Source organism: Callorhinus ursinus, unplaced genomic scaffold (assembly GCF_003265705.2).
Source record: "Callorhinus ursinus isolate GAN/ISIS: 27379988/994484 unplaced genomic scaffold, GSC_fseal_2.0 scaffold33, whole genome shotgun sequence".
Taxonomy (NCBI): Eukaryota; Metazoa; Chordata; class Mammalia; order Carnivora; family Otariidae; genus Callorhinus; species Callorhinus ursinus.
This window is the reverse complement of record NW_027397095.1, coordinates 4,203,376-4,216,351: the sequence shown is the minus strand read 5'-3', so window position 1 is coordinate 4,216,351 and position 12,976 is coordinate 4,203,376. Positions and strand designations below refer to the sequence as shown.

Here is a 12,976-nt window from a genome sequence, read left to right as displayed (position 1 = left end):
TTTATAACTTTAATATCGCTCTTCTAAATTCCTCACCTTTTAGGATTCACTCAGCTTGTGTCATCTCTTTCAGAGAGCCTTTTGAAATCGCCGACACAGGCAGGCATCCTCTGTCAATGCTCCTGAAGCACCCTATACTTCCTTCTATTATAGGACTTACTATGCTATAGTTTACAGTGTCTGGCATATAGTAAGCACTCATTAACACTTATTTATTGAATCAATTCTTTAACACAGGTGTTGGGTCAATGTTTGTTTATTAGTCTAACAGTCATTAATCTCTTCCCACTCAAATACTGTCTAACATGCCATCTAGCAAAGTTCCATAAGCGGATATTAGAAAATATTTCTAGGTAATTATAGTAAAGCAAGTCTTCATGTAGAATATCTCCATAGGAATACTGGAATGGTGTATATCAATTATACACATGCACCACTAAAGTCTTAGACAAACAGAATGCTCTGAGTAATAGAAAGTAGTATTACCAATTGGAGCCAAAGTCAAGGCAAATTGCTATTTATCTTTCTCCTAATAAATGTAAAGTGTATTTGGAGTAACCAGTAAATTCCAATGACCTGTTTGAAAACATTTACTTAAAATTCTATGTGCCTTCTTGAGTTTGTGTATGAGCATATTTTTGCATGTGTACAGTTTTGGAAGGAGCTGGAATTAATAGTGTATAAACCTGAAAAATTAAGTGTGAAGATAATACTGTTGTGGTGGTTTCAAAGTATGTCTACAAATTCTTTGGTAATACTCCCACCTAGAAGTGGAGGTTAACTCTCTTCCCCTTGAGTGTGGGTTGGACTCAGTGACTTGCTCCTAATGAACAGTCCAGGGTAGAAGTGATGGTATATAACTTCTGAAACCAGGTTATAAAATATATTGTGGTTTCAACCCCTCTACCTTGGATCACTCACTCTGGGGGAAGCCAGATGCCATATCATGAAGATACTCAAGAAGCCTGATAGAGAGGTCCACAAGGTGAGGCACTGAGGCCTCCTGCTGACAGTCATGTGAGTGAGCCATCTTGGAAGAGAAGCCTCCAGTCCCAGTTAAGCCTTTAAATGACTGCAACAGCCCTGGATGACAACTTGACTATAACCTCATGAGAGACCCTGAGTCAGAACCACCCAGCTAAATTATTCCTGGATTCCTAACCACAGAAACTATAAGATAATTTTTTTTAAGCTGCCACGCTTTGGGGTGATTTGTTACTTAGCAATAGATAACTAATATGACTGTTAGAAAAAATAAATAACTCTTCTATGGTTTCTAGGAATATGGTGGATTAAATATCCTGAAGAGCCTGTGTGAAACCTATTACAAATGTAATGGGAATTTGATAAATATACAATTAGAGTGTAGAACTTTAATGCACCTCTTTAATAGCTGGACACATTTGTAGACAATAAAAAAAGTCTAGTAGACAAAAAAATCTGTAAAGACATAAAATCAGTAAATGTAATTTGATATCCATTTAGAGCTTTCCATCCTTCAAATAGAGAATACATATTTGTTTTTGGTATGTCCATGGAGCACTTTCAAATAGCGATCACATATTTGGCCACACACAAAAAAACAAAAAACAAAAAACAACAACCTTAACAACTCCAATGTGTTCAAGATTTACAGGCTATATTCGCTGAATTTAATTAAAAAATTGTGACCCAAAATATTAATTTCTTAATAATTAAGAAACATACTTACGTTGATAACTCTCGGATCGAAGAGGGAATTAAGAAGACAAAGTATAATCTACCTCAAAAAGCTGAACTAATTTCGCCTCCAAACTTGTTCATCTTTCTGTACTGCCTGTCTACTGAATGGTGCCACTATTCACTACCCATTTAGTTGCCCAGTCTAGAAATCTGGGTGTTGTCTTCAAAGCCTTCATCTCCCATATTCAATCAGTAACCAAATCTCATCTATTCGACCTCCTTAGTTTGAGTCAAATCTGTACCCTCACTGTCACTGAGTTTGTTCAAGACTCATTTCTAGCCTTGACTATTGTAATAGTCTCTTTAATTGTAGTAAGTGGCAGCATGGCATTGCGGCTAGAATTGGTTGAGTAAGACAGACCTGGGTTAAAACCTTGGTTTTGTCACATATACTGTGAAACCTTGGGCAGGATAATTCACCACTCTGAGACTTAGTTTACTTATATATAAAATGGTAGATAAAAATACTTCTGTCCTCATTAAATTGTTGGGGGGGTTAAATGAGAGGATATAAAAAGTTTAGTGTAGTAACTGGCAAGTGTTCAATAAATGCTATTATTTTTATTGTCTCATTGCCTCTAGTCCCCTCACCTCTAATTCTTTTTTCCCTTTTTAGAAAAGACAAATTCTGATTATATTACACCCCTGACAATATTCTTAAATAGTTGCCCTTCAATAACAGGATAAAAGGTAGATTTCTTGGCATGGCCTACCAGAAACTTAATGATCTAACCTTTCTCTAGCAGTCTAGCTTCATTTCCTGCAATTCTCTAGCTTGAACTTTTAGATAAAGCAATTCTGAGAAAAATCTGTATTTCCAAGAACGTACTATGCTCTAATGTCTGTATCTTGGTAAATGTATTCCCTTTTCCTGGAAGGTTCTCCTTCCATTTGTCTGCTTAGGAAATTCTTTCTTATCCTTCATGTCTCAGCCCAATTGTGGCTTCTTCTGGACAAGTTTCCCTGGCTTCCCTATGCTTCCCCTGAACTATGTACATACCTCCATTATTACAATTATCATAATGGGTTGTGATTATTGGTGTGAGTGTTCCCCACTAAACTGTAAAATCCAGGATAGGGAGCATGGCTTTTCATTTTGTATGGTTTCTACCTTGTATGCATGCAATAATTAGCACGATGTCTGTCATGTAGTGGAAGCTCAATAAATGTTTGTGGAATGAATGGATGAGTAGACTGCAGGATTTACCTAATAACTGTTACTATTGTTTACCTGAGTCATGGTTAAAACTTGGTTTCTTGATCTTTTTTTCATTAACATCAGCATATGTCACCTATATATGCCCCAAGAAAAAAAAACAATGAAAATCCTCAAAGGAGTTTTAAAAGAATTTGAACATCGGCTATTTCTCACATTTGAAATACAGAAATTTAAGAAAATGATTTTAAAAGTCCATTTGTGATAAAAGTATGTTTTATTTGGTTTATACTACATGTGTTACTTAGAAAATTCACAGGTTTATAGAATTCATCATTATTCTAAAATTAACTGAGGAATGCACTGAGCAGCATGGATGGTAATCAGTTGAACAGCTAAAAAGATGATGTGTGGTTTTTAAACAAAGTTAACTATAGGGGACATGATTTTAGAAAGCTGGAAGGCAGAGGGCAGGTTTTCCGCCTACATAGGATGTGACTCTTTGATTTGGCTGAGAGCTTTACCTACCGAGATCATTGTACAGAAAGATAAATCCAACAGAGTAGACCAATTTTTTCCCCAGGTCTGAGAGCTAAACGCAAGCCACAAGAAGTACCTTTCCTGGCACTGATGGAATGGGTGAAATAAGTTGGGAAATAGTATCCTATTCTATTGTAATAAAAGTGGTCATGCTATTTCTCAAAATAAATTAGGTTTCTGTGACCATTTGCTGTAGTCATATTGTTCATGTGTATTTTAAAGCCTCCTTTAAAAACAGATAGTCTAAATTTGTTTATTGACTTTTTTGGGGGCAAAGTATGTAGGATGAAGTTTGTCATCCATGTGACAACTCAGGGCATACTTTTCTTCCTGGCTCTATAGTGAGGCTAGTGAAAAAAATGATTCCTGATGTACAACTACTAAACTAACTCAAAGTAGTGACAACTACTAAACTAACTCAGAGTAGTGAAGTTTTTTTTCTTCAGAAACTAAGCATAGCGATTATGGATGTGGACACAGTGACACAGTGCCCTGTCACAGCAGGTGTTTGATAAATATTTGTCTATACAGAGAAGCATACTGTGGCTAACATGCTACATTTGAGCAGCTATATATAATTGGGTCTGTTGCTTTCTATGCATTTCATGTAGGACACTGCAAATGATGCCACTTTCTACCTTAGTTGTGAAGGTGGACTTTTGGGAAGACTTTAGTGAATTTCCTGCTTGATGACATCTCTTTCAAACCATGTTAACTTTTTAGAACAGCTGAGCCAGTTAATACAGTGCTAAGAGAGCCAAGGATGTGGATTTGATTCTTAAAATGACAATCTGGCAGTCCACAAAGGCAATCCATGTTGTGACCAGAGGCCACACCCTGAATGCTGCCAACTTTCCACCATCAGGTGAGTGATCACTGGTCACAGGGGGGCCGGGTAAGGCAGCATGGCTGTCTCTGCACAACCCATCAGCACTAGAAGAAAATGATTCTCAAAGCCCGATTTGTTGCTTTCTCTGCAGGGCACAGGTCTGTACTTTGAAGCTCTTGAAGCTCATCATTTAGGAAGCCTCTAACTTAAGGGCTAAGTGGGAGCATTCAAGTTGCTTCTGGTAAATCTCTATTAAAATGGAGGCAAATATAACATTCAAATTTTGGATCTGTTTAATAAATTTAAAGTCTCAGTCTTACTACTTTTGCTGGCTTACAACTTGTTACTGATATTCCCTCTACTTACAGTATGACAACACTAACTGATAGTTGTGAGCTTTGGAAGTCTGAAGTAGCACAGAGTTATTACCGTGGGTTTGCATTTCAATTTTTATAAAATCTTACTATAGGGTGGCTAATTTCAGGGAATAAGGCTGTTCTGAATTGTCTTTTGATGAATGAAACTCTGTTATACCAATCTTGATCATAATTTCATACTTCATTTGTTCTGTCTGTATCTGGGACAAAAGAAATGTTACTTGCCTCTTGTTTCAAAATAGCCTGTATAGAATGTCTGGGGACATTTTCTGTTTTAGCAGAAACATCTGGAGCTTGATGTGAGCTACTTTTAATTCCTGGGGGGGCGGGGAAGAAAAGGTACCTTTAAATATGAAAAAATGATATAGTTCTTGCTGCCATAATGTCTGGAATTACTGCAGTCAGGGATGTATTTATTTATGCAAGTAAAGGCAGTATGTCCAAATATAAGATGCCTTCCAGTGTCTTACCACCACTGTGAGGAACAAGCCTGAATTCCCTAACTTCTGGCCCTAAATTACTCTGCCAGCTTAATCTCCCACCACTCCCCCTGCCCCAGAATGAACTGCTTTGCACTGTATTCAGTAGGCAAGGGGGAACCACCAAGGACTTCTGAATAGAGGAATTATATGTTCAAAGCTGTATTTCGAGAAGATTAGATTACATTCACAACAAACTGTAGGCTAGACTGACAGGAGGAAAAAGAGACTGGAGGCAAATTATTGCGGTAGTTAAGGGCACGGGTGGTGTGAATGGAAAGGAGGGAAAGATTATGAGATAGTTAAAGGAGGCAGATTTGACAAAATGTGACAACTTTTGGATGTAGAATATGGGCAATAGGCAAGAGTCAAAGATGACTCTGGCTTTGTGCCTGAATCAAAGGAGGAACAGAGAACAGGTTTGGGGGTGACTGGAAGATGAATTTGGTTTTGTGCATACTGGATTTGAGGTACTAATTGGTCACCCAGACAGAGATGTCCTAGTGCTCTTGGTGTGTGTATAGAATATGCATGGGAATCTTTTGCTGAGACTAACAGAGACTTAGGTAACCTCTAGTCTAGCTGGGGACATGGAAACTGGATGTATTTTTATGTCTGGGGAGAAAGGATGGCATTAGAGGATAGAGACTTTCCTGGGGGAGAATTCTCTGCACAAATTGCAGTACTTCAGAAACTTACTCTGCCTATCCATATAGGCAGCCACAGCAGAGACTCTAACTTCTCCCTGGTTTGCAAATTCCAAAGGGCCTATTCACCCAGCAATTACTCAAAAATGTGGGATACTGACATTTACAACCATGAATAATTTTTACATCTTCCTTAATCCAAATAATCACAGATTTTATAATTGGGAAAAAAGCATAACTTGGAAAACTACATGACAAAACTATAGTTATTTAACTGAAAGATAACCGAGCAATTATAAATATTGTTCATTTTCTTACCTTCATCATTTAAAGTATGTGATGTTTTAGTCATTTCTTTATCTTTCTGTATGCTCTAACATTCAAGAAAAAAGCATTCATTAGTAATTGAGCTTCTAAAAGAGACTTGCTGGCTCTAGAGCAAGCAGATTGACATAATATCTCCCTTTGCTCCAGATCCCTTACCTCTCTCCTAAGCTCTGGTCCCAATGCTAATACATAGGATCAACCTCTTTGATGAATATCTCCCACAGGTACCTAAGCTAACTAGTTCAAAATGAAGCTTATCATGTACCCATGTACTCCCATCTTTCCAAACTTGCTCCTCCTCTGTCTTCCATATTTTTGGTTAAAGATATAACAATCCATCCAGTGATCTTTTCTAGAAAGCTTAGAGTTACTCCACGTATTTCAGATGGGGCCAATCCAGTCCAATCCAATGCTTATTGAGCACACTGCTTGGAATTAAAATAAGATACACAATTCCTGACCTCAAGAAGTTTATCATCCAGTAGGACAGACAGGAAAATATGATACAGTATAGTGAGTTCTGACAGAGGCCAGCATGAGCACTATGGGGGCACAGAGAAAAGACATCCCACTTCAAGAGAACCTATATACAAAAATTAAATCTTCATCATCACCCTCATCCTCTCCCTCTCTCTCAATCTACATGTCTATTGAGTCACCAAATTTGGACATAGTCTGACTCTGAAGTATCTTAAATCTGTGGCCTCTGGCTCATCCTCATTGCCACTGCCCTACCATTTTTTTTATTATTTTTTATTATGTTATGTTAATCACCATACATTACATCATTAGTTTTTGATGTAGCGTTCCATGATTCATTGTTTTTGTATAACACCCAGTTATACGTGCCCTCTTTAATACCCATCACCAGGCTAACCCATCCCCCCGCACCCCTCCCCTCTAGAACCCTCAGTTTGTTTCTCAGAGTCCATAGTCTCTCATGGTTCAGCTCCCCATCCAATTTCCCCCCCTTCATTTTTCCCTTCCTACTATCTTCTTCTTTTTTTTTTTTAAACATATAATGTATTATTTGTTTCAGAGGTACAGGTCTGTGATTCAACAGTCTTACACAATTCACAGCACTCACCATATCATTTTTATCTGGACCATCCCAGTAGACTGAAAACAATCTTCCCTCTAATCTCCTCTTCCTCAAACACTGCATCTATGTCACACACTTCAACCAGATTATCTTTTTATTTTTAATTAAAAAAAAAGACTTCTCTCTCTCTTTTTTTAAAGTGTCTTTATTTGGGGCACCTGGGTGGCTCAGTCGGTTAGGCATCTGCCTTCGGCTCAGGACATGATCCTGGAGTCCCGAGATCGAGCCCCGCATTGGGCTCCCTGCTCAGTGGGGAGTCTGCTTCTCTCTCTCCCTCTGCTCCTCCGCCCTCGTGCTCTCTCTGGCTTACTCTCTTTCAAATAAATAAAATCTTTTTTAAAAAAATAAAGTGTCTTTATTTAAGTAATCTCTATACCCAACGTGGGGCTTGAACTCACGACCCCTGAGATCAAGAGTTGCATGCTCTTCCAGCTGAGCCAGCCAGGCGTCCCCAGATTATCCTTTTAAAACCCATCTCATTCTTACTTCACATCTCTACTCAAAAAGCAGCAATGGCTCTCTACTACGGAGAGGCTAAACCCATTCTCCAGCAAGGTGTACAAAGCCTTGGCGGCAGCCTATCTTGTCAGTCTCCTTTCTGGCCCTGCCCTGGCTTCGCTGGTTCACACTGCGGCTCTCGCTTAACACTTTAACACCTGTCTGTAATACTGCCTCACTATAGCTTCACATCTGTTCATCTGGAAACTTCCTACTCACACTTCAAGACCTAATTCGATGAAGCCCTCCTTTAATAAGGCCTTTTTAGGCTCCTGTAGGCAGGACTAGTCTCTAAATCCTCTGTGCTCCTTCTGCATTTTGAACAAATCAAAACTCTCCTCTTATTTTATTGTAAGGACTTTTGTTTACATGTGTGTAAGTCTCTGGACAGTGAGTTCTCATGAGCAGTGATGATGTCTCTTCCATCTCTGTATCCTATGTCAACTGTTTTGCCCCTTTCTCCCCCTTCTAGCTTCGCATGGGCCCTAGCCCACAGCAAGTTTTCAGTAAACATTAGCTATCATCAGTATCATCAGATATTTAAGTCAGTTTCTGCTAAACCGTATGGTACATTTAACATGAAGCTGACTCAGAACCTTCTCTGCTAGGGAGAGGAGCCAGATCTGTGTAGGACCCCATTATCTCTGACCAGTCAGTACCATGCCAGTGAAGAGGATATCCTATAGAAATAACAGTTAACCAGATAAATTAATGATCAATACAAAGCATCTACCTTTTGTTCTGCTTTGTTTTTCTGTACATCAGGCTGAGAAGATACGAAGACTGATGATTTTTTGGCAGGAATCTTTACAAAACTATGAGAATGGCCTGGTTCTAAAAGTAAATGAAAGAGAAGTCATAGAATTTTAAAACAATTTTATCAAAATACAATTGAAGTACAAGAAACCACACACATTTAAAACATACCATTTGTTCCATTTTGACATATGTACGAACCCATGAAACCATTACCACAATCAAGATAAACATTTCCATCACCCCCAAAAGTGTCCTTGTTCCCCTTATAATTCATCCCTCTTTCTCTAGTTCTCCCTATCTCCTGGGCAACCACTGATCAGCTGTCACTATAAATTGTTTGCATTTTCTAGAGTTTGCTATAAATGGAATCAAACAGGATATACTCTCTCTCTTTTTTTGGGGGGGGGGTCTGGCTTCCTTCATTTAGTATATTTATTTTGAGATTCATCAGTATTGTTGCCTGCAACAATGGTTTATTCCTTTTTCTTACTACATAGTATTTCATAGTATGGGAATGTACTACATTTTATCCATTGGGCCACTGAAGGGCATTTAGGTTGTTTTCAGTTTTTTTTTTTTTTTTTGCTATTATGAATAATGCTGCTATGAGTCTTTATATGGACATATATTTTCATTTCTTGTGGGCACATACCTTGGAGAGGGGTGGCTGGATCACATGGTAGTTTAACTTAAGTTAGCAAACTGTTTTCACAGTGGTTCTACCACTTTACACCCCAACCTGCAGTGTCCGAGTTCTAGCTGCTTCAAGTCCTTGCAAATACTTACTTAAATTCATTCATTCATTCATTCATTCATTTATTTATTTTATTAAAGATTTTATTTATTTATTTGACAGAGAGACACAGCGAGAGCAGGAACACAAGCAGGGGGAGTGGGAGAGAGAGAAGCAGGGTTCCCGCCAGGCAGGGAGCCCGATGTGGGACTCGATCCCAGGACCCTGGGATCATGACTTGAGCCGAAGGCAGATGCTTAACGACTGAGCCACCCAGGCGCCCTCAGTTATTTAAATTCTAGTTATTTTACTGGGTGTGTAGTGGTATCTCATTGTGGTTTACTTTGTATTTCCCTAAGGACTAATAATATTAAGCAGCATTTTTATGTGCTTATTTGCCATCTGTATGTCTTCAGTAAAATGTCCGTGCATTTTCCCCATGTTTATTAGGTTGTTGCATTCTATACATCACAAATTTTTCTATACATTTTTTTTTTACAGTGAGCATACCTTCTAGATGTAGGTCTGGAGACCCATCTTTCATTGTGCCTACTTTTGGGGCTTGACAGATGTGAAACAGCCATTATACAACAGGGCTATTGTTTCAGAATTTTATATTATTTTCTCATTTTTGACTCCCTAAGTACAAGAACTCTACCCTAGTCTTCCATAATCATCTACCTGCTTGGGGGTGGAAGTAGGGGAGAGGAGGTTAGAATTTTTAACAGGAGGGATGCCACAATAAACACCCAAGTAATATTCAGCACCTGTCATTCAAAATAGGATGACATAGCCAAGACAGTATGCTTTGCAGGCCATGCAATTGTCTTGAGAACTTCCCAAAATTTAACCTTCCTTTTTGTGTAGCAACAGAGTGGAATACTTAGCTCAGAAAACTCTCCCTTAGTGTACTGGAGATACCCTAGCCCACCAACAAGAGTTATCTGGGCTCAGAAAGAAGGAAGACATGACTTAAGGAAAGGTAGGAGGGAAAGTTCACTCCTTTAATAGCTCAGAGCTAGTGGGAAAGTGGAAGGGTGGTGGGAGAGGCTAGAGAGCAAAGGTATCAGATGAGGCTTCACATTTTTCTTACTTTGGGCCCTGGTTGCTTCAGACAAGTGAAGTTAGCACAGAGAGAAAAGAACTATTGCTCTGCTTCCCATTTGGGACTCTAGAAAGAAAACTCTTAGGCTACCTCCCGCTTGTCGCCTCCTCCTCCTCACCTGGGACATGGCCCAGAAACTCTGCAATATAGTATGGTCAGGCAGAGCAAGGCTTTCCCTGAGGTTGGTTCTTCCTTCTTCCCTTCCTTCTTTCCCTCTCTCTCTTCCTAATTTCACTGTTAGTGATGTATCTAATTGACATAAAATTGTAAGATAGTTAAAGTGTACATCGTGGTGATTGGATATATGTATATATTGTGAAAGGGCCCCCCATTTAGTTAATTAACACATCTATCACCTCACATATTTATATTTTGTTGTTGAAAACATTTTAAGTTCTGCTCTCTTAGCAAATTTCTGTTATATATACAGTGCTGTCAACTATAGTCACCATGTTTTTCCATTAGCCCTTCAGACTTTATTCATCTTATAGCTGAAGTTTGTACCTTTTTACCAACCTCTTCCTATTTCCTCTTGAGGTTTTGCTTTCTTAAGCCACTCTTGGTTCCTATGTGATGGACATGGCCCAGAAAGGGCTGAGAGTCTAGCTGGGGAGCTTGCCAAGGCAGGTCACTGGGGTGGAGGTGAGAGCGCTCCACCCTGAGCGTTATGGGGCAGCCAGCCAGAATGGAGGTGGGATGGGAAAGCCAGAGGGCTCTAAGCTCAGTGAGACCAGACCATGAGTCACTGAACTGTAAATGCCAACAGGCCAAGCACTATCTCAGTGCAGGGAAGGACAGTTCTCTGGAGATCAGAAGAGGCAGAAGACATTTTGTCCAAGTGCCATGACTTTATTCCACCTCCATGAGGTCACGGAAGCCACTGTTCCCCAAACTTTAATGAGCATATAAAGCCCTGGGGATCTTGTGAAAATGTAGATTCCGATTCAGTAGGTCTGGGGCGGGGCCTGGGAATCTGCATTTCTAATAAGCTCTTTAGGTGATGCCCATACTGCTGACACATAGAGGAGTAAGAACATAAGCCACACCTCTGACCCCAGACATCTGGACATCATCTTTAGGAAAGAAGCAGAAAGATGGGGGGAGCCTCCCTGAAAGTCTGGGCCATTATGGGGGCCCCACAAAGGCAAAGTCCAGAGGAATAGGTTAGAAAAATCGGTGACTGAGCGAGAAAGCAAAAGGAAGGAAGGCACTTAGATCCAGCAAACAGTGCTAGCCCCACGTGTACTAAAGCCTACTCAAGAAATCGGTTGACATTTTAGAACGACAACACCTACTACTCTGTCAGGCTGTTCTAAAAGGAACAGGGGACCGAGAATGGGCAACACTGAATAGCAGGTCCACTGCTGCAGAAAAATATGTGGCAGAATAAAATATTTCTGCCGCCAGCGAAGCAACAGAAGTTACTTCAGGCCTGGAAAGTTCAAAGTCTAAGGGCGGGCAGGTTTTTGAGAAGGAGCATTGGTTGGGGTCTCGGTCCTCACTAGGTCTCTAGGGCCACTGGCTTCAGAAACCTCCGTGGCACCTCCAGGCAGCAATCTGCAAGGATGACTCTCCAGGGGAAGGCAACACATGAGCTGCAGGTGAAAGCTTCCCTGGGAGGCAGAGGCCGAACCAGCAGAGGCGGCAGTGGCGGCCAGTGGCAGCCAGTGAGGAACAGGTTTAAAAAAAAAAAAAAAATGCCGCAGGGGTCTTGTTGGTAATGGAAAAGTACAGAAAGGAGATTGGGAGCAGGGGCCCTGGAGAAGAAGGGCCCTGAACTGGGCGTGCAGAACTTGTCAGCTGCAAAATGCGGGCTGCCCTGCTCCTGGGCATGTGGGGGCAGCGACATGAACTGAGTGTTTAAGTGGGGAGTCTGACCCAGAGGGCAAGAGAGGCTGTGGCCCTGTGGGTAAGCATTCCTCGAAATCCGTCTTTCACAACAGGGGACAGAGTGAGGATCTCTCTGCCCTGTAAGCAGAGGAGGTCAGTACCAAATCCCGTCTTTCCACAAATTACTATACTAGCACTTCCAATCATAATCATTTCAATTACGTTTTTGTTCCTGGTGCGATTGCTGGTCACTGGCGGTATCACTTGCTTTCTTGATCTTTGAAGAAGCTTAAAGAAACACAGGAAAATATTTATTTTTTAAAATAGTGGAAATGACCAAGTTATCCAAGAGATATTCTATTTATTCTTTTGGGCCCAGTAGGAGGAGAGCCATATGCTAATCTACATATGGAGATGTAGGGAGGAATTGGAGAGGGTAAGTAGTGGGTTCTCAGTGGGAGGCACTTATGTCCCCTAGGGGACATTTGGAAATGTCTGGAGACATGGTGATTGTTACAGATGTGGCGGGGGAGGGTTGCTCCTGGCATCTAGTGGGTAGAGGTCAGGGATGCTGCTAAACAGTCCACAAGGCAAAGGACGGCCCCCACAACAAAGCACTATCCAGCCCAAGAGGTCAGTAGCGGCAAGGCTGAGAGACCCGAGGAGAGATGCGATGGGGAGGCAGGACAATCGCTTTTACAATATTATCTTGTGTAGTTAAAGCTCTACTCGGAGAAACAGAATTGTCTTCTGCGAGGAGGGAAAAACGCCATCCCTCCAGCATGCCCAGTGAGAATGTGGCCTTTTCTCTGCGTGGGGAGGCACAACAGTGCAGTAACTATGCTGGAGACCCCACAAGAGTGCTCGTGATC

The 12,976-nt window shown here is 40.7% G+C and overlaps 1 protein-coding gene across 1 annotated transcript in view; it reads right to left on the bottom strand.

Moving 5' to 3' along the window:
* Positions 1-12,976, bottom strand: part of LOC112809163 (fibrous sheath-interacting protein 2-like) — a 69,984-nt gene that overhangs the window by 43,750 nt on the left and 13,258 nt on the right. Inside the window, 3 exon segments of the mRNA XM_073879079.1 lie at positions 6,007-6,123; positions 8,411-8,511; positions 12,327-12,392. Of these exon segments, the coding sequence (XP_073735180.1) occupies positions 6,007-6,123; positions 8,411-8,511; positions 12,327-12,392 (284 nt within the window).